Source organism: Coptis chinensis, chromosome 5, assembly GCF_015680905.1.
Source record: "Coptis chinensis isolate HL-2020 chromosome 5, ASM1568090v1, whole genome shotgun sequence".
NCBI classification, from domain to species: domain Eukaryota; kingdom Viridiplantae; phylum Streptophyta; class Magnoliopsida; order Ranunculales; family Ranunculaceae; genus Coptis; species Coptis chinensis.
In genome coordinates this window covers 97007103-97027860 of record NC_141460.1, presented here as the reverse complement: position 1 = coordinate 97027860, position 20758 = coordinate 97007103, and the positions used below count along the sequence as shown (strand labels likewise).

At 37.0% G+C, this 20758-nt stretch overlaps 1 protein-coding gene and 1 pseudogene across 18 annotated transcripts in view; both read right to left on the bottom strand.

The window, feature by feature from the left end:
• The window catches only part of LOC147500626 (O-fucosyltransferase 1-like), a 120559-nt pseudogene that overhangs the window by 49169 nt on the left and 50632 nt on the right, over positions 1 to 20758 (bottom strand). The gene's annotated exons all lie outside the window — the stretch shown is intronic.
• On the bottom strand, positions 4863 to 16332 carry LOC147500630 (uncharacterized). 17 transcript variants are annotated; one of them, XM_086562246.1, is made up of 10 exons: positions 12288 to 12358; positions 11993 to 12152; positions 11756 to 11860; positions 10378 to 10524; positions 9017 to 9142; positions 8714 to 8938; positions 7647 to 7803; positions 7051 to 7106; positions 5239 to 5339; positions 4863 to 5091 (listed from the first exon to the last, which is right to left on the bottom strand). In XM_086562246.1, the coding sequence occupies exons 6-10, from the start codon at positions 8727 to 8729 to the stop codon at positions 5086 to 5088; spliced, it is 336 nt and encodes a 111-aa protein (XP_086418372.1). In that variant the 5' UTR covers positions 8730 to 8938; positions 9017 to 9142; positions 10378 to 10524; positions 11756 to 11860; positions 11993 to 12152; positions 12288 to 12358; the 3' UTR covers positions 4863 to 5085. The 17 variants fall into 17 exon arrangements, 2 of the variants coding, with proteins under 2 accessions (XP_086418372.1, XP_086418371.1); XR_015196439.1 differs by adding an exon at positions 7230 to 7364 and having other exon boundaries at positions 4863 to 5339; positions 7647 to 8938; XR_015196443.1 differs by adding an exon at positions 7300 to 7364 and having other exon boundaries at positions 4863 to 5339; positions 7647 to 8938.

Sequence of the window (20758 nt, the reverse complement as noted above, 5' to 3'; positions counted from 1 at the left end):
TTGATAATCTACCTAACATTCCTTGCATCCATCCTCCTCCATTCATTTGTTTCCCATGATGATTTCTATTAATTGTTGTTCCGCTTATTCTTCCCGCCATCATTGCACTTCACCAACATATTTTGTCCCATATGTTGATCGAGCTATTTGCTTAGCAGTTCTTGTCTATTTGGATCAGCAAACTTCACTCTTGGCCACTGCAAGAACTGGTGGAAGCCAAATGAAACTGATAAGCACCCAAAATTGTATTATGAAATCCCATTGAGACATATAAATTTGGTTAATTATGTGTTTAATAATCATAAAATAAATATGTTTTCACGCTTTTGTAGGTATTCACAGTAAACATGCAAATATTGGTTAAACCTGCGAAAAAAGCGGAGAATCCACGATATATAATTCTTCCAACCAAGCGAAGTATCATCAACTTCCGAAGCTCTTATCTCTTGAACCGTAACTTCAATCGCGATAAGTGAGTCGCTTCGCACAATCGGAGACGATGATCTCTACGATAAAGCGGAAGTTGTAAAATTGCCCAAAGACCGGACCGCCACCTGGATCCAGCATTAGACCCACTATATCGCCCCGCAAGATTGGATGAGTCATCAATCATGGAGCATGTCAAGATAAAAAATGACAAATTATTGGTGCAAAGTTGACACCTTGCATGTAATTAATTAGATTAAGTGTTAATAGTGAAAAAAATGCAAGGTGTCACGTTGTTTTAATGTGGTGGATAAAGATGAAGTAAATGTGGTTTGATGTTTCACGTGGGAAGAAATGAGATTTCTCTCAAATGGAAAAGAAAACAAAACAAGGGGGGGACACTCCATTTACTCCCTTGACTTCTTTTCCTTACCTTGTATTATTTTAGTTCCTTAGTCATTTTTTATTATTTAGTTTTTAGTTTTGTAAGAAATAGCTTGTAATAGTTTTAATGGAGGAAATTTTAGTTTTCTTCTAGGAAATAAATCAAAAGCAAGTGAGTTTAGATAGTTAGTTTTCTTCTTCCTTTTTCTCTCTCTCTTTTTGTTACTTTCTAACTTGTAATCCTTTATCCCAAGGATCATGAGCTAACTTCTCTTTTGGGGAGTTAATAAAACTCGTGTGAGGAAAAATCTTTGTTGTTGGTTTGGTAAGTTGTTTAGGAAGAACAACTAGACCTACATCCTATCCCAAAATGATAGTTGGTGTAGTGTCTAGTTAGGGATCAAAGTGATGAGCTTAGAGATAAGTCATTGCTTTGGTTCCACTTGCTAGTATGTATGAGCTTAGAGATGAGCCATACATGTTAGGGATTAAGTTTTATTTTATTAGGACTTGTCTATGAGTTCTAGGAAGAATAAAATAAACTTATTAAAATCAAACAACAAAGTTATCTCCACATGAGGAGGATTAACTCTCCACATTTTCTTTTAGTAAAATTGTATTGTGTTTTAGTTGCATGATTTTGAAACTTAATGTTTTTAATTTTTGTGTAGTAAAATCTAAACCAATTATTTAGAATTAATATAATCATATTTAAACTTACTCACTAGTTCCCTAAGAGTAAAAACCAAGTTGTAGTTTGTCCTAGACTTTAGGTTAGTTCGAATCCTTACTCCAACTATATGAACACGAAGATCGTGAGTAAGGAAAACTTTGAATTCGCACTTTTGTTCAATAAGAGATTCAAATCTCTAACGTAGTAAAATTGAACAAAAACAGCCTTTGAACTCACCAAAGCACCTGGTACAAGCACCCCCAACCAAGGTGAGGTGCATGCAATCACTACTCTACGATCTGGAAAAACTGTAGACAATCAAATACGTATGGCAGATAATAAACCAAAGGAATCCGAAGGTTCTAATGAATCTATTTCCAATAATGAACCTACGGAGGATTCACAAGATCCATCAAAGTCAACATCTCAGAATTTAGGAAACAAGCAAGACGACCCCTTTGCCAAATTCCGCCCTAAGGCACCGTTTCCTGCACGCTTGGCAAAGAATAAACTTGATGAGAATTTTGCTGAAATTCGATAAACTTTTCAGAATTTGACAATCAACTTACCTTTTCTCGATGCCTTAAAGCTATTGCCAAAACATGCCAAATTTATGAAAGATATGTGCACCACAAAAAGGAGAACTAATGTTCCTCAACAAGCGTTCCTCACCGAACAGTTTCCATCTATCACCGAACATAATGGTATAGTCAAATACAAGGACCCTGGTAGACCAACGGTTCTATGCACCTTAGGTGACAAATATACGGCTACTGCGCTACTAGACCTAGGAGCTAGTGTGAACTTACTTCCATATTACTTATTTAAACAACTAGGTCTTCATGAGCTTAAACCTACCACCATGACTCTACAGGTTAATGATCGTTCCATTAAGTATCCAAAAGGAATTGTGGAAAACGCCCTTTAAAAGTCGAAGACTTTTTCTATCCCGTAGACTTTGTTATTTTCGATCTGAAGTTGCATGTGATTCCATTCCTATCATCTTAGGACGTCCGATTCCTAGCAACCGCTAATGCTCTTATTAACCGTCGGGATGGTTCAATGACCATGTCCTTCGAAATCTATCGGTCGAGGTGAATGTGTTCAAGTTGATGAAACAACTTCCGTGAGCCCCGACATTGATGGTGAGGTCAACGGGGTTGACAAAGATTACGCAAAGAGTATTTAACAAACTCTTTTCCGTAAGATGAAGTGTACCAATTTCTTTCCTTTAGCTTAATCCGAAGTTTGAGGGCGATGATTATACACAAGAAGTAAATGAGTTATTAGAGTCAATACCATTATTTGACCCTACGATTTGTGATGTCCAAGAACGTGGATGAACATCAATCTGCTTTCATCGCATGGATGATGACTTTCCTCAAGAATCTTTAATACCCACTCACCACCCCTCGATTTAAAACCTCTTCGGAATTAAAATAAATGACGGCTTGATCCAAATGGTCGCCACCCGCTTATCATTTCTTCACATTCGATCGATGATCGGGAAGCTCGTTTAATTAATGTCATTCAACAACATCGCTCGCTATGGATGGTCCTCGATGACATTAAATGCATTGTAAAACCCATCGCGATACACCGAAGAAAATGCAAAGACGTCGCGCGGAACCGCAGGCGTCGACTAAACCCTACCATGAAAGATGTGGTAACGAGAGGAAGTTTTAAAATTACCTCGATGCGGGTATTATTTACCCTATCTCGATAGTGTTTGGGTGAGTCCAATACACGTGGTTCCTAAGAAAACTGCATTACGGTTGTATGCGAAATGATAAAGATAAATGCATTTCCGCCAGATCCCGATTGAAATGGCGAATATGCATTGACTATCGCAAACTTAATGCCGCCACTCATAAGGATCACTTTCCACTTCCATTCATCGATCGGATGCTTTCGAACGCTTAGCCGGGTCATGCATATTCATCGTTTTCTTGATGGTTATTCAGTTACTTTCGATAGTCATAGACCCTGGCCGATCAAGAAAAAAGACGCACGTTCACTGTCCATTTGGTACATTTGCATATAAACGATCGCTTTTCGCCTTTTGCAATGCACCGGTACTTTCCAACGATGCATGCTCCACATTTTCGATGATATGGTTGAAACGCTTTTTATGGAAGTATTCATGGACGACTTCTCAATATATAGAGATTCTTTCGAAAAGTCGTCTATCAAATCTTGAAAAGGTCTTTACGTTGTGAAGAGAAAAACCTTGTTCTTAATTGGGAAAAATGTCATTTCATGGTTACAAAAAAGGAATAGTTTTAGGACATATCGTTTCCAAGGATGGAATCGAAGTTGACAAAGCTAAGATAGAAAAAATTGCTTCACTTCTTATACCAAAACAGATTCGGAGACATTCGCGATTCTTAGGACACGCAGGTTTCTATAGGAGATTTATTCAAGATTTTCAAAGGTTGCTCGACCTTTAATCAATCTCCGCTTAAAGATGCCGCTTTGACTTCGGTTTCAATTGCAAACAAGCCTTTAAAATTTTAAAAACGATTAACTACCGCCCCATAATTCAACCTTTGATTGGTCTAAACCTTTTGAATTAATGTGACGCGCGGCGACTATGCTATTGGAGCTATACTAGGGCAACGCCGGAGAAGATAAGCCGGTTGTCATTTACTACGCGAGTAAAACCCTTAATAAAGCTCAACGTAACTATACCACCACCGAAAGAGTTTCGCCGTTGATATGCTTTGGATAAGTTTTCGCCCTTACCTAGTGGGTTCTCCAACTATTTCTAACCATCATGCGGCACTTCCACTACAAATGAAAAGGTTTCATTTGCGGCCGCCATACCCCGCCGCTAAATGTGTTAAAAGGCGTTGTAATTGATCAATTGCAACGCCAAACTAGGCGTCGCAAAGGCGTTGCTGAAAAGTGTGTCTCAAAAAGTCAATTGCGACGCACTATATGGCGTTGCAAAAACATTTTAGCTTTTGCAACGCCCCAGTAGCGTTGGTACAATATTTTTCTGTGGCTACTTGTGTTTTCGAAAATAAATAAATTCCCAAGCCATTTCAAACTATTTGCCACGCTAGGCGTTGCAACAACTTGGTTTTCCCAACACTCAAAGTGTCGCAAAAGGTGTGCCTATTGCTGCACCAATTAGCGTTGCAACAAGCAAAGGCTTTTGCTACACACTTCAACGTTGCAAAAAATCGAGTTATTAGCTACAGGTCTCGCATTGCAAAAGATTGAGCTTTTAGCTGCATTTTTGTCACAAATGATTGGGATCTAAATGTGGCTAGTTCTTAAAACTTTAGATGAAACGGCTTCCTGTTTTGCATATATAGCGAAGTGTAGTGACTATTTTTATTTTTTAGACTCCTACCCAAATTCATCACAAGAATCACATCAAAATAAATTTCATTGATTAAAATCATCCATTACAAAAGTAATTCAAGCATCCAAAAAGGTATTTTCCAATACATCGTCTGAATAATCTTCACAAAGATCAAATTAAATTTAGACAAATATCTCAAAACTTGATGTCTGCAAAATTCACAAATGTTCAAAGTTTGCCGAATTTGAACAGCAACAACCCAAGTCCTTTCATAAATCTACCCTATCAACTAACTCTAATACAAAAAATTAAAAAAGACATAAGTAAACTTATATATCCAAGAAAACAAAGCTAAAATGCACTCAAGTAAGAATGCATATGAAAATTGAATTATGAAGTCAAACCTATGGACCTAGGATGTAGAAACATGCATGACTACAACCTGCCACATTTGGTCATGATCAAAACCCCTTTTATTGTAATGATAGTCTGACATTTTAACTACATCCATCCACGTTTTCTTCATTAATCTACTCGGCCAATCTGGTACAACAAATTAAGAAAAAGATATAAAGTTATGTCAAGGAGAACACAATCTATAAGCACGTGACTCAATTGGGATTCAAAAATACTCGTAACAAGTTTACATGCATTTCTTGGTAGCTAAGTATTGCTTTAAGATACTGCACAAAATCGAACATTTGTGACAAAAAAATGACACCAACTTAAGACATTCTTCTTATTAACTAAGTACAGTCTTAAGAAAAAGAAAAAACCAAGAGCATTAGCACAAGAAACCAATATTTTCTACTTGCTAAACTTCTCGAACAAGAGCAACTCAGATTTTTTAAAATGCGGGAAACTTGTAATTTGATACAAGTGGGAACAAGGGCAGGATACCAATTCATGGTAACCACCTTTCTTGGTTCATATACACCTTTTAGATCAAATCTCCTAAACAACTTATAATCACCTAATTTAGTATGAAGATCCGGTTCTGTGCATGACATCCTTAAACAAGGGTGAGTCGAACTCTAGAACCTTACTTCAAAAGTTAATACTCTAGGCGGTTATAATGGAATCAAATACATAAAAATTCAAATATATCAGCCTACATGTTGACCAAAACTGCTACCCTAAAAAAGAAGCAAAACAAGGCAGAGTGAGCAAGAACAATCATACAATCCAACGATTAGAGAAGTCTAATACTTCCAATCTTAATGACATGAATGGGAGTCATACTGAAGTACAGGTAAAGCATAAGATAACCTGCTTGCCTTAATATAATCAGTAGCACATATCTAACCCAAACCCATAGTTCTAGAGTACGACCTAGGACAATATTCATAGTATACCCGAGGACAATATTCAAAGTATAGTGAACATCTCAAAACAAAAAAAACTTAATAAGGAGAAAGCATGTATGTTATATGTTAATCTAGATTGGTAATGACATGACTCCAGTTCTACAAGTTTAACTTTTTCAAGCAACTCGCAGCATATTATACGATACCAACATGAAGTGGCATGCTTAGGAAAACTGTAGAGGATGGTTCTAGAGGGGTTTTCCTTAAGACCTTGCCCCATTGTGTTGCGGCACATACAAGGAATTGTATTCAAAGCACAACAAATATATTCATAAATGCAGTCTGAGCACTCAATTTGTTTCCCACGACATAGCAGAGACCATTAGAAAAGCACAACAACCAATCAGACTCATCCAATGACATCTACAACATAATATATAGCCAAAGGAAATGTGATAATTCATTTTTTATTTTTAAAAATGTCCAAAGCACCAAAACCAAGAACAAATACAGCTGAAAAACAATGGTGAACAAAAGGAGCTTCACTGGCACATAACGGTTTCAATATGAAAGATCCACCTAGCGTTCTTACCTTTGGATGGATGAAAAATAGGGGCAAGCAATACTGCAAACTATTGTTACTATAACTTTGGACCCGTATTGCAAAATAAAAATCATCTCTTACAAAAACTTAGATTACATGGTAGAGCGGCTTTGAAAAACTCCCATTGCAACATGATAGAGGAATGTGAGACACCAAGCACTCAGCAGTCAATATATAATAAACATAATGGGATTAATTACCTTTATACACCCCATTACATATATATCAAGCATATCCCATGACACACTTTAGAGACGTACAAGAAAGTAAAAGATTAAGTTCTTGAGGATGCAATAGAATTCAAAATGTAGATTCGGTGCAAAGAAAAAGAATATATGAATACTTGAATTAATTGTCGATGTTGATGCAGCCAATTCCAACAGAAATAAAAAAGTAGACCTAAATAAACATAGAAAGATAAGAATTAGATGCCAAACAATATAAGAGGATAAACAAAAACTTAATTAATAATATATAGTCAAAACTCAATAATCATAGACCTAAAACATAGATTGAACTAACCTGATGAACACTAATCTAACATTATCAAGGAAGACATGGGTGGAAAGTTGTACTTCAGAAAACTTTTTACCTTGCTACAGGTTTGGGTCCGCTTTAACCCATGCTTTAGTTTCAATAAAAAAAAAAGAACAGAACCTGAGAAGAGATTAAATACTAAAATCCAACAGTTATAGGCCAATTTAATTAAGACTGAAGGATTATAAAATGTAAAATCACTTACAGTGTACAATTGAAACAAATTAAAGCACCTAAAATTAGAAATGTAAAAGAATACCCAACTTGGAAAATTAAAGCTTCAAACTTTTCTTCTATAGTAGTAATTACAGGTTCTAACCAACCTGTGAAATAAATTAAAATAACCTACCTAAAAAATTAACCAAAAGAGAATCAAAAGCCCGAAAAAGAGAATAAACCGACCTGAAAATCGAAGTTTCACCGGTGGTAGAGTAACACAAAAGCAAAATTAAACCAACTCCATAGGGGGGAGGGGAAGGTAAAGATCCTCCAGATTGATATTTAGTTCCAAATCCCAAGATGACTACCCCTCTCCTTGCTCCCTTAAGACCGAGTATGTCTAGCAATAATATCTTTAACAAAATCAAGGAAGACAACTGCTACAAGAGATCAATAGCTAAAACTCTTATGGTTACTAGCTAATGAGTTGTTTCATTCCCTTCTACGAAAATCTACGACAAAAGAGAATGCATCTGACAATTTGTGAAGACAGTTTTATAGTAGCCTATAGTCTGAAACTCTTAATGACTGATCATTTGTTAAGGAAATCATACTTGAATGTGCTTTTAGGATGACAAGCGGTTCCTACTTTCAAATTGATTAGTGGTCATTTCTGGATGATAGCATCAGTCACTATGATAGTACTCCTTTTGTTCTATATGTGAAAGTCCATGGCTGTACTTTATATATACATAACAATAAATGATTGCAGATCACATCTCACCTCTCTTTTGGAAATATATTTCCATTGTTTTAATCGTCTATTAACATGCTTGCCCTTCCACTAGAGAAGACCCCACCCTCACTTTAGAAGCTACCCCATTTTGTTTATAACAAGCCTGCCCTTCCTCTTAACTAGGAGTTCAGTCATGCCATGAAAAAGAACCCTCACTCATACCAAGAGAAGATTCCCACGCAGTAGAAGCAAATTTTGTATGAAAAGAGAGAGAGTTGATCTTCTCTTTAGGGTCAACATCCCGACCCATATTACACAACCTCATAAACATGCCAAATAACCAAATCTTACTATAACATAAGCCACTAGAAATGAAAAACTATTACAGCCCCCAAACACTCCTAGAATATAGTTACTTCCAAAGCAATCATTTAACCAGCACATCCAACCATATAACTTAGGGACTTGAAACTATAATAACTTATTAAAGTTGTGACTAACACAAAACATCACAGAAGGAGTTACTCGATCAGGCATGCAACCAATCAATTTATTACATACAGTTCATACGTACCAGGGAAAACCGCCATTAAACTTCAGCATCCAAGCCTCAAACCTAGCTTGACGGACCACCATCTCCTCTATTTTACTTCTAGCTAGATGACTCTGGCAGGACCCCATGCCCAAGCCCTTCGGAGTATCCAGACCTTACACCCAATACTATAATAAAAATTTCTTCCTCGGTCTTTGCCTCATCGCCTTCTACTTCAGATTCAGCTTTAAGATGTCGTATTCGGTCCTGTAAGTTTAAATTGGGTATAAATATATAAAAATATAAGTACCATGGTAAAAGCTAGATACAAGTAAATTTACTTACATAGTTTTCTTTAGCAACATGACTAGTCCATCCCTTACTACTACTAAAGTGGGTTCGATGATAGAATTCGATCTTGCTAATAGGTTCCTGAGTCTCGGAGTCACGCTGTAAAGATTTGAAAACCCACTACAACAGAAAAGACATTTAAAATCACTCCATAAGTGATGTCAAAAATATACGACGTCACTTTTGCAAGTGATGTAACCGTGGCTTAATGAAAAGTCGGGGTTTTCCACATCACTTTTTAAACGATGTCCACAAGTGATGTTACTTCACATCACTTTTTAATTGATGTCCACAAGTGATGTTATAACTTTGCATCACTTTTTAAACGATGTCCACAAGCGATGTTACTTCACATCACTTTTTAATTGATGTCCACAAGTGATGTTATAACTTTGCATCACTTTTTTAATCGATGTCCACAAGTGATGTTATAACGTTACATCACTTTTTTTAATTGATGTCCACAAGTGATGTTATAACGTTTAACATCACTTTTAAGTGAAATCAATAAGGCCGATTAACATCACTTAGGAAGTGACGTCTCATTCGATTCTAAATTACTTGTAAAGTGATGTGAAATAACTCTATACATCACTTTAAAAGTGATGTCCCATTTATCAAAATAATTAAAAAAAAATAAAAATAATAATAAAAATAAAATAAAATTGCTAATATCATCCCAATATAATACAATTTTCCTAGTCATTTATCATCAAATAAAGATGAAACGTATCTTAAAATCACATTCATCACACAAATATCATCTCCAATTACAAATATTACACTAAATACAAAAAATTGTAACGAGCCAACATATACCAACAAAATCTAATCTGCGTAGATCAACCCGGGCCAAAGAGAACACGGTCACCCAACCAAGAACCTATCACAACCCGACTTGATACAATCAATTTAATCCAAGAACCTATCATAGCCTAACGGACCACTATGTTTTTTTTTTTACTCTGACGCGAAACATTGTACTAGAAAATCAATCTGGAACTTGTACTCATGCAAGAATAGTTTGACAATGTCCGGATCTTCATGAGAAGCAAGATAGGCTATACAAGGAACAAAACCAGCGGTCGGATAATGTACTTGATAGCATAACAAGTTTTCTTGCATCCATCTTACACAAACAAAACCCTTGGAGAGTCACCAAGAGAAATATTCTTCAAAGCACGTCTGGAGATATTAGCATGGTCAAAGATGTAAGGCTCAATACTCCTATTATTTTCGACCTAGAACATGTGATGCGTTAAATGAAGCGAGGAAAACCAAATGAATAGAGAATAAAACAATAAAAGCAAATACTATTTTGATTTAACATATATTTATATTTGAAGATGTCATACTGTGCTAAGAAATTCAGCTTTCATTTCCGAAGCGAGAAGTTTCCTGATGAAAGAGCTGACAGCATGAACAACATCGGGATTTGCAACCTCCATCATATCCATGATCTCCCATCTCCGGGGAAGAATAAGCACCTTTGCGATGAATTCCTAAAATTATCAAGTAGTAGTTAGAACTAATGAGTAATGATCCTCGCATTGTAACTTATTCCGGCTTGTAAGTGTTACGCCCCGATTTTTCAGAGACAATTGAATATTCGGATAAAAGAGCTCAATCCAAATATTCAACTATCTAATAAACCAAGGCGTGGCGGTTCGACTCACACGAGTCCAAACTAAACTAAAATATAAACCCCCATGAACATCCCGTTCTAACAAAATTTGGCGAGTTTCCTCTGTTCTAACATTTCATAAATTTACAACCTGTCCTAACACGAAAAATCAAATAACACACTTCCATTTATCATATTAAGACCTCAACCGTAAACCCAACTACTAAAGATATTGATTAAGTGTAACCGCTACTTAACCATCTCGACAATGCGGTTAAATCAAGTAGCTGCAGCCACCAAACAAATCTCATTCCTCATATCGGTCTTTCACAATTGACGCTTAATCCATGTCATAGTTTCTAATTAATTGATGCATCCTAATATGGATTCATTATTAAAGACAATAAAGAAATACTAAATTATTACAAAACAACTTAAATGAATAAACACGTGTTTTCTCCTAATTACTAATTAGCTAGACATGTAAAAGTGGTCGTCTAACTACCCAAAAGAACTTGAGTGGATTAATCCTTCAATTTCAGCAACACCAAACCCAATATTTCCAATTATAACACTCTATCTTTCTAACTTGATGGACTGTCTTAGTTTCATTTCGGTTATTGATTATAGCCATAAGACACCAAAGCTTGTTTTCCTTCTTTTTTTTTTCTCTTAACTCCAGGTGTTGAAAATATCAAAAGGACTTCCTATCCCAATTCCCGTCACCCATCCGGTCCTGGTTTTTTTTTTTTTTTTTTTTTTTTTTTTTTTTTTTTTCAATAGCCCATTCAAACCGGCCCATACTAGAAGCAGGCCCAATATAAAACAAGGCTTAAGAAGTGGCCCAATAATTATATAACGCCCAATGAGAATAACAAGCCCAATCTGATAACCAGCCCAAAATAAAATTAACCCAATGAAAAACCCCATATCAATTAATCAAGCCCGCCAAAAGATAAATGTTAAACCTCTCCATATACGTAATTACCTAGAGTGGCACTGAACTAACATGTAAAATGACCGGTTTACCCATAGGTAAAATTCCGGGTCATTACAGTAAGACTGACAAAGATGTACTTTGTTTTGATGAGAAATCAATATGGATCTACCTATTTTAGCAGTAACCTTCTATGCAAGAGAGGGCGAACCAGTGCTGTCGCGTCGAACAGTCCTGCAACCAAGCTTTCTTGAGAGGAGAGTGAAGAGCGCCAAGGCTGACAAAGAAGTAACCAAAGATGTAGAAAGTGCCTTAACAGTGAAAGTGACTTCGTTAGGACTCTAAATATACTAACACAACTTCACACAATAGGCTCTCAATGCCCCCATCAAGTAAAAATGTATCATACCAGTCCTCGTGTGCCAAGGTAGAACCTGGACACAAAAAGCCAATCCAAGAAGGCATTCAGAGAGATAGCACCCATGCTGATCAGAAAAGGTTGTTTCCCATCTCTTAAAGCATAAAACACCATGACTAACAACTCTCGGAAATATGAACTCGTCTTCCTTCTACTTTGCATCATAAAGAAAAGTTTGATTAAAGAAAAAAAATTAAAAACTCTTATTTGGTCTACGAAAATCAGCAGTGGGGACATAGGGCTAGGTTAAATAGAGGAAAGATCAAAGCTTTTGAGAAGGGCTTACCCTCCATCTAGATGTTCCTTGAAAATTTGGTCAAATGCCGGACAAAGTTCCAAGATAGTATATAAATGAGCACAGCAAGGTAAAGTTGTAGCAAATTTGGTTATGAACTTGAACTCTCATAGATATAGCTAGATCTAAGAACTCAAAACTCTATTATACGATAGCTAGATCGATTGAACATAAAAAAGTCACTACAAGACAAACATGAGATAACATTGTTCATACCCTGCACAAGAAAGCAATAGGCTCGGCAAGGTGGTCCATCTCAGATTCAAGTTCATCAATGGTTTTGTTAATCAAGGATGTGATATTTGGTATCGTGCCCTAATAAGCGCCTCCAAGTCGCCGCAAAACATAAAAGTACAAAAATGAGTTTCCATATTCATGATACCATCCAAGTGTATCATATCCTTTCTCTGTGAGAACCATATAATCGATAAAGGGAAACAAAACTTATTAGTATCTTACCTTTGATGTAAGTTTTATGAGATATTTTGAACCCATTTTACTTGCTAAGTGTCCGAATCGGGACTACTTGCAAAGTATTCAAGGCTCCCTATGCGGCATGCGGCAATCATGTCCACATTTCTATTGATATCGGCCCGAGAACGATTCACAACTCCTACCAAGGATGTTGCGACCTATATGCTCTTTTCCTTCAAGAACCTTTTGGTTTCACCAATAAAACAAACAAATACATATGTTTCTGAGTCAATCCAACAAAGTAGAAGCACCCCAAGCAAGGTAATAGGAGAGGAGCAAAATAAGCTAAAAACAAATATGAATACAGCAAGTGTTGTATCTTTAATCAATGATATATTAAAATCCAAGAGATAAAGAAATTATTCTTCACCAGTAACTTCAACAAATATGAAGTGTTGGGAGAAACTTCACCAGTAACTTCAACAAATATGAAGTGCTGGGAGAAAGAATTTTAGTGAAAAATTCAAAATATGACCAAAAGAGTTCTACTTTGTGCAGTTAATGGATGTTCACAATGAAAAGGATCTTAATACTTACATCAACAGCATTTGTTCCCTTGTCCATCAAATCTAGCTTTGTCAACACAGCAAAAGTCCTTTCACCTAAACAGACAGAGAAAGTATATATTCACAATTTCAAAAATAGTACATTGACATTGTGGTAAAGATTACAGCAACACCATTCACAAGAAAACAGCAACTTACATGTCATAATCTGGAACAGCAACAATATTAAAGATATCCAGGTCATACTCAAGAATTCATCTTACCGAGAATTGGTGTTCTTCACCGCAATGATTGGAAATTTGGCTTCTTCTTTGAGCCAATTTGTTAAAAGAAGTCCCACTGCAGGAATATTTTGAACACTTGTATTCAACAGGGATTTTCATCTTAGATGTAACCTGGGAGGATCCCAGCAGCAGTCGCTTGAACAGATTCATCAAAACAAGGAATTAGCCTTCTGCAGTCCTGAACTTCCGCTAAAACCATCACAACTGGCACTTGAAAGACTTAGTGAGCATGATAAGCTGATTGTTCTGAATGTATCTGCTTTTCTGCGTCCAGGGCCCTCTTCAACCAAAGTTGCAAGTTGTTATACTGTAACAACCAATGTAACCACTTCTACATAGAAAGGCATCAATAGGTGTTCATTAACCAGATCCTCAGGAATGTCAGACTTCAACTGGGTTTCATCGCCATATGCTTCTCAATTAACTTGTCCACAAAGGCACGAATCTACACGTTGATTAATACGAACAATTAAAACCATTTTCATGAAAGCTATATATAGGCCGCAAAATAGCAGTACACAAAACTCATAAATAGACCATCAGTATGCATCAAACACTGACCTTATTCTTCCGCTTGTAGTCGAGGAACTGAGAGGCATCCATGGCTTTTTCTGCATCTGTAGTTTGCTCCATGACCTGATCAAACCAAATTAAAAAGTAGAAGTTGAGACTTAAACTTGCAGACAAAAAATATCAGTACAAACTTCATTGCTCCAACCAAATATGACACTGGATACAGAGATGCATGATAGACCCTGTCGCAAAATTGAGAGTTAAAAGCAACAAACAGAACAAGATACTACCTTAGTGCTGACATACTATCAAAACACTAAATTTATCAAATCAAACTCAACAAATTATAAATCTAAACCATTGGATTATTCATTCAAACTTTGCACATAAAGTACATCATCGATTCTTACAAATCTGATACAATAAATGTAAATCTAAACTAATCCAAAAAAAAAAAACTAATCAATGAGCAAAATCAAAATTAGTATTCAATGCGTCTGACAATTCGGGACTCGGCGGCGTAAAATAACAAGACTTGGCAGCAACAACTTTCCTTCTTTGTGGACAACAAGGATTAGTATATAACCTTCTAGTAAAACAAGGAAAGCCAACCACCCCATTGTTGGTGGGATAGTTTATTGAAGTAGGGGTGGTGGAAATGAGTTTGTAAAGAGCCAGTTGTGTTTTGAGATTGGGTTTTTGAGATCTAGCACTGAGTTTAGAGTCTCTGAGTTGGGCTAGTGCACCTGGTCTTAAGTACTTGTGCTGTAGGTCCGTTCCACCCGATCAACATCCCCTCCGCCATCTCTTGCCATGTATCCTTCTCTACATCATAAACCACCCCTTCTTTCACTACATTTCCTTTCACGTTCACTACACAAAGCTTCCCTCTCCAACCTACTGCCTCCACCGCTTCTCTACTGAATCTTCCTCCATGTTTAAGCGACGCCACCTTCTCCCACGTTCCATTGAGTACATTCCATTTTTCAGCCGATTGGGCCAGGTCTTGGGTATATCCCGATGACCCGACACCGCTAGCTAAGTAGACTGAGTTTCCCACAGAGCCCGTAGCGCACCAGCGACGTGGAGTCGAGAAAGAAGGACCATGGTGCCATGTTTTAGTGAAGGGGTTGAAGATTAAAGGATGAGACAGTGCAGGGAGAAAGTGGTGAGTGGTAGCAGCAAGGAGGACAAGACGGTCAGCTATGGAGATAGATTGAACGGACCTACAGCACTAGCACTGAAGCGTACCTGGAGAAGACAAACTGAAGTTGAAGAAGAGCATACGAACTGTTTCGCGAGCCCTAAATTTTTTTGTTAACTGTTTCGCGGGCCAAACAAAAAGGCCCGAGTTCACGCTACTAAATCACCCGGGCCCGAGTACTTATTATTTCAAATATCGGTCGATTTCTCAGCGATTTTTCGTCCCCAATCACTCGTGGGGAGTAATGGGCTGAACTGGTCGGCTAGGTACCAAGTAGGGAGCACTCGGCGAGTAATCGGCGATTTTATAGCACAGCTATGGAAACAAAATATGGAACTTGTATGAGAGGCTTCTCCGGTTTAGATATATCTCATTTAAGGGCGGCTAGTCTAACAAACCAATCACACGGCTGTTTCATTTCTATTTAACCTAATTTTTTTCGATGGTTTTTTCTAACTAATTAACTTAATAATTAATAGGTATATTATTAATAACACTTCTGGAAGTCACGTCACAAGTGATTTCGAAAACTTGGCAAAGTCACTTTTAAAGTGATGTTGAATACATAGATATTACATCACTTTATAAGTGACACGGTGAGTGACAACACCTTTAAAATGATGTTGAATCGTAGATATTACATCACTTTATAGTGTGACACGGCAAGTGGACGTAAAAAGTGTTACTATATCACTATTACGACATCACTTATTAAAATGATGTTGTACAACTCTACTATATCAGCCTTTCAAATAAGTGATGTTAAAAAAAGATTGTGAGAATTATTACATCACATGCTGAGAAAAGTGATGTCATAGTTTTCATATGACATCACTTCGCTGAAAGTGATCTAAAATTAGTGATGTCATATGTCATATTTGTTGTAGTCAACGTATTCCTTTATAATTTACTTCAAATAATATCAAATTGCGGAAAAGCAACCAAATGAATGTAAATAAAAAATATTACAGATTCCTCCAAGTATCCTCGGAATGGCTTTGAACCACCACAATGGTTTGTTGGGAGATTTTTGAATTTTGCTCGCTAATTTTCTGCAATAAAATAAATATAATATCAAAACCAAAGCTAGCAAAAATATAAACCAGACACAAGATTGCCATATGTAATGAGTAGTGCTAGAATCATTTCAACACAACCCTTATTATAAACGTAATACTTGGAAGACATACACTCTCCATAGTAGTTGCCAAATTAGCACAATAAGGTATATTACCTTGAAATCTTTTCTAAACCAATCACAACATGCATTCCATTTTTCTTATGCCAAGCCACTCTAAGGGTGTGATCGTGCGACTCCATCATTTCTAAAACTCCTATAATACTTGTGAAGATGACACCTAAAACCTCTTAAGCATGCGCCTAATATTTTGTCCACAACGTACTTATCGTGTGCAAGGAGAAGAAAGACGAAAAAAATAACAGTAGCAGCACGAAGAAAATGGACAAGGCCAAAGCAGCAGCCATGGTGGGAGCACAAAAGGTAAAGAATGGGACATCAATAGGTATCAAATGGATCAAGACCCAATGCCAAATCTATACACATAATAAAAAGTTTTACAACCAACCAAAATCAGAGAATGATAATGGCAACTCGGTCTCATACATAAGTCAGCTCACAAAGCACGCACATGATGGAAAGTTGGAAACCAACAAGCACCTACTTCACTTTTTTTAATTTAATCATCCTTAAATGGAAACCAGTACCAATTCAAACCACTTCGGTTACATGGTGCGTGAACAACAAAACCAAAGAAAACTTTTCTATACCAATAACTTAACCTGACACATATATAACACATTTAAACAAAATAAATTGAACAAATATGAAACAAGGAGAATCATACAGAAAATTCAGTAATGAACTACCAAACATCCAAAGGTCAACCAAGGAACTAATAATACACAAAAACCATTACCAGAAATCATTCATACTCATAAATTAACGAGAACATCACTAAGAAGTTTATTAAAACCTGAAACACTGCGGGGATTGTGTACGTAAAACAATGCGAGAACCTTAATTCCTATAGATAAACAATAAAAAGGTAAATAAATTACGATAAGGGGTTAAGAGAGAATGGAGTATGAAATAGAATAAACCTTTACGCAAAATATTTGAGCTTTGGTAACTTCAAACTTCAATTAGTTTAAAGATTGTAACTTTAATTCCGAATTCAAAACCAAAAATCGGAACTTAAAGTATATAAGCGAGGAGATTATCTCAATTTAAAGGGCGTACCCGGTCGACAATCGGTAATCAAGGAAGCTTTGACATTGCCGATTCACCGATTTAAAGCTAAAACAAGACCAATGGTCTAATTAAGAATGGACGAAATGAGTAAAAAAAAAAAAAAAAAAACATTACAATGAAAACCGGTTTGAAGAAGAAGAAGAAGAGATAAAATTAAAATATCCTTACATATTTTGTAAAACGCTTTCGGTTTTCGTCGGTCCGGTCGGTGAAGAATGTTTTGTTTTTGGGAGCAGATGGTAGTTTTTTTTAGGGTTTCTTTTGGTTTCCCAAATTTTTATCGCTTAGAATTTTAGTGGGGACGAAAACTATTTCCAACGAAAATGATCCCGCCAATATTAAACATTTATCGGCCTTATGTGACACCAATGGACGCATTTTGCAAATACTATGGTACGAAAAAATAAATAAATTGGGAGAACAAATATAAAACTTATTAAAGACGCCAAAGGCGTTGCTAAATCCAAAATACCTTTTTGCAACCATTGCAGCGTAGCTAGTGCTCAATTTTTTCAATAAAAATGAAATTCTAAGTAAAAGAAAATTTCAAATGAAAGCTTTTGCGATGCCAGTTAGCATGGCAACAGTTAAATCCCAATAAGGTGGTACTAATAAGACCGAAACATTTTAGCAGCCCCATTAGGCGTTGCAAATGTTATGCTTTACCAACCAAAATTAGGCGTTGTAAAAGAGTGCGTTGCAACAGACCCCTTCTGTTGTAGTGTTCGTTACCTATTAGCAAAAAAAGATGCAAAACAAAGGTTGATCCGATGGATTCTCCTTTTGCAAGAGTTTACTCTAGAAATTAGAGATAAAAAAGGCTGCAAAAATGTGGTTGCAGACCATTTATCACGACTTGTCAGTGATGTTGGTACTGATACCGAACCAATCTGTGATTCCTTTCCAGATGAACACTTGTACTCTATTTTTTCGTCCCCTTGGTATGCCGACATAGTAAATTACTTAGTTACCGAGGAAGTCCCTTTATCTTGGTTTCGTAATGACCGGAAAAAGTTCTTATCCACTGTGAAATTTTATTTCTGGGATGATCCCTACCTCTTCAAGTTTTGTTCCGACCAACTAATCCGCCGTTGCATTCCCGACTGGGAACACAATGACGTGTTATCCTTTTGCCATGAACAATCTTGTGGTGGTCATTTTAGTGGTAAAAAAACTGCGGCCAAGGTCCTACAATGTGGATTCTATTGGCCAACACTGTTTAGAGATGCACATGAGCATTGCAAAGCATGCTGTCGCTACCGCAAGAGCTAGGACGATTACTCAACGCAATATGATGCCCTTAAATCCCATTTTAATTGTGGAAATCTTTGATGTATGGGGCATCGACTTCATGGGTCCATTTCCAAATTCTTATGGCTTCCTATACATACTAGTAGCAGTTGACTATGTGTCAAAATGGATTGAGGCATTGGCATGTCGTGTTAATGATCATAAACGGTCGTTTTGTTAAGTAAAAGAAAATATTTTCTCTCGATTTGGTGTTCCAAAAGCTATAATTAGTGATGGGGAAAACATTTCGCAATAAATTTTTGAATCATTAGTAAAGAAATATGGAGTCACGCGACAAAGTGGCAACTCCGTAGCATCCTCAAACCAATTGGTCAAGTAGAAGTCTCTAATAGAGAGATCAAATCCATTTTGGAAAAACTGTCAATCCATCTAGAAAAGATCGGTCTCTACGATTATCTAATGCCTTGTGGGCATACAGAGCGACTTTTAAGACACCTATAGGGATGTCTCCTTATCGCCTCATTTTTGGAAAACCTTGTCATGCCGGTTGAACTTGAGCACCGTGTTTCTATGGGCCATCAAAAGCCTCAATTATAATACTAACGCCGGGCAGGCTGAAAAAAAAATTGCGATTAAATGAGCTTGAGGAAATTCGAGTGATGCCTATGATCTCTCGAAATCCTATAAAGCCAACATGAAAAGAGTGCATGACAAGCACATATTGAGAAAAGATTTCAAAGTGGGGCAAAAAGTTTTGATGTACAACTCAAGATTACACATTTTTTCAGAAAAATTAAAAACTCGATGGTCTGGTCCTTTCACTGTCTCTGCTGTCACCCCTGATGGGGTTATCACTTTGAAAAACATTAATGATGATAGCGAATTTCAAGTAAATGGCCAACGCCTTAAACATTATCATGAGTTGCGCTCTCCAGATGTCGAAGAGACTTTTCTCAATGATCCAGTCTACACAGACTAATAGATTCGCTGGTGTACTTCTTTCCATGTGATTTAAACAAGAAAAGTACGCCATTAGGGTAGCCGGGCCCTCTTCTATTTTCTTTTCTAAAAATCCCTAGAGTGTGTGGTTGCAAGCGCCGGAACCTTAGTCCACAAAAACTCTACTTCAGAACTTAGTATAAATGTCTTCTGATAATCGAGCAAACGTGCCTCCTGGAAAACAATGGGTACCAAAAATTTCAAATCCTTCCTTCTCCTCCCTGTTCTATTCTCTTCCACGCGAACTCCAACTCATCATTTGGTATAAATCTCACCCATCTCGAATTGGTAATGGTCGTAGTACTTTTGCTCGAAAGCGACGTGCGCGACAGATGGGGTGGTGTATGAATTGTCAACAATGCTTCTGTCCAGGTCTTGATCTATTATCTGAGATGAGCCTGTATAAGGTATATTATTGTCTGACACTGCAGCAGCAGGATAAACTTCATCGTCACCCCGTTATTCCCACAGGTTGGGATTAGTCTTGAGAATCTGACGTTAAAAGACTCACACTCGTCTTGAGAATCTGACGTTAAAAGACTCGCATTCGTCTTGAGGATCTGACGTTAAAAGACTCACACTCATCTTGAGGATCTAACATAAAAAGACTCAACATGTATATACTCGTTTTTTATTTTTCCCTTAGCACCAAGCATGGTGCCCAAAGAGAGTCGTGATATGCAATATCAGACATTTCCTAGTTCATGCGGGCAATGGATTCCACCCAGGCCAACCCCGATCGGTTTTCTATGTGACTGATTTCGGGGCAGTTTGAGGCTATACCATATGGACTAAGGGTAATATTATTATTAGACCATTGCATTATTGGGGGGATGGTACCGCCCCCGAACCCAGGCCCCCAAAACATAAAGGTTAAGCCACAGTCTGGCTGGATTGGGTTCACCCCAGAGCCGACATGAAAGTTGCATGATTTAAGCCACAGTCTGCCGGTGTTGTTG

What these genes read in the sequence shown, in the direction of transcription:
- LOC147500630 (XM_086562245.1), bottom strand. An exon ending in GGTGAAACTTCGATTTTCAG is followed by an intron (nt 7,107 to 7,646) that starts GTCGGTTTATTC and finishes ATGTTTATTTAG; the next exon opens with GTCTACTTTTTTATTTCTGT. An exon ending in AACATCGACAATTAATTCAA is followed by an intron (nt 5,340 to 7,050) that starts GTATTCATATAT and finishes TTGTTGTACCAG; the next exon opens with ATTGGCCGAGTAGATTAATG.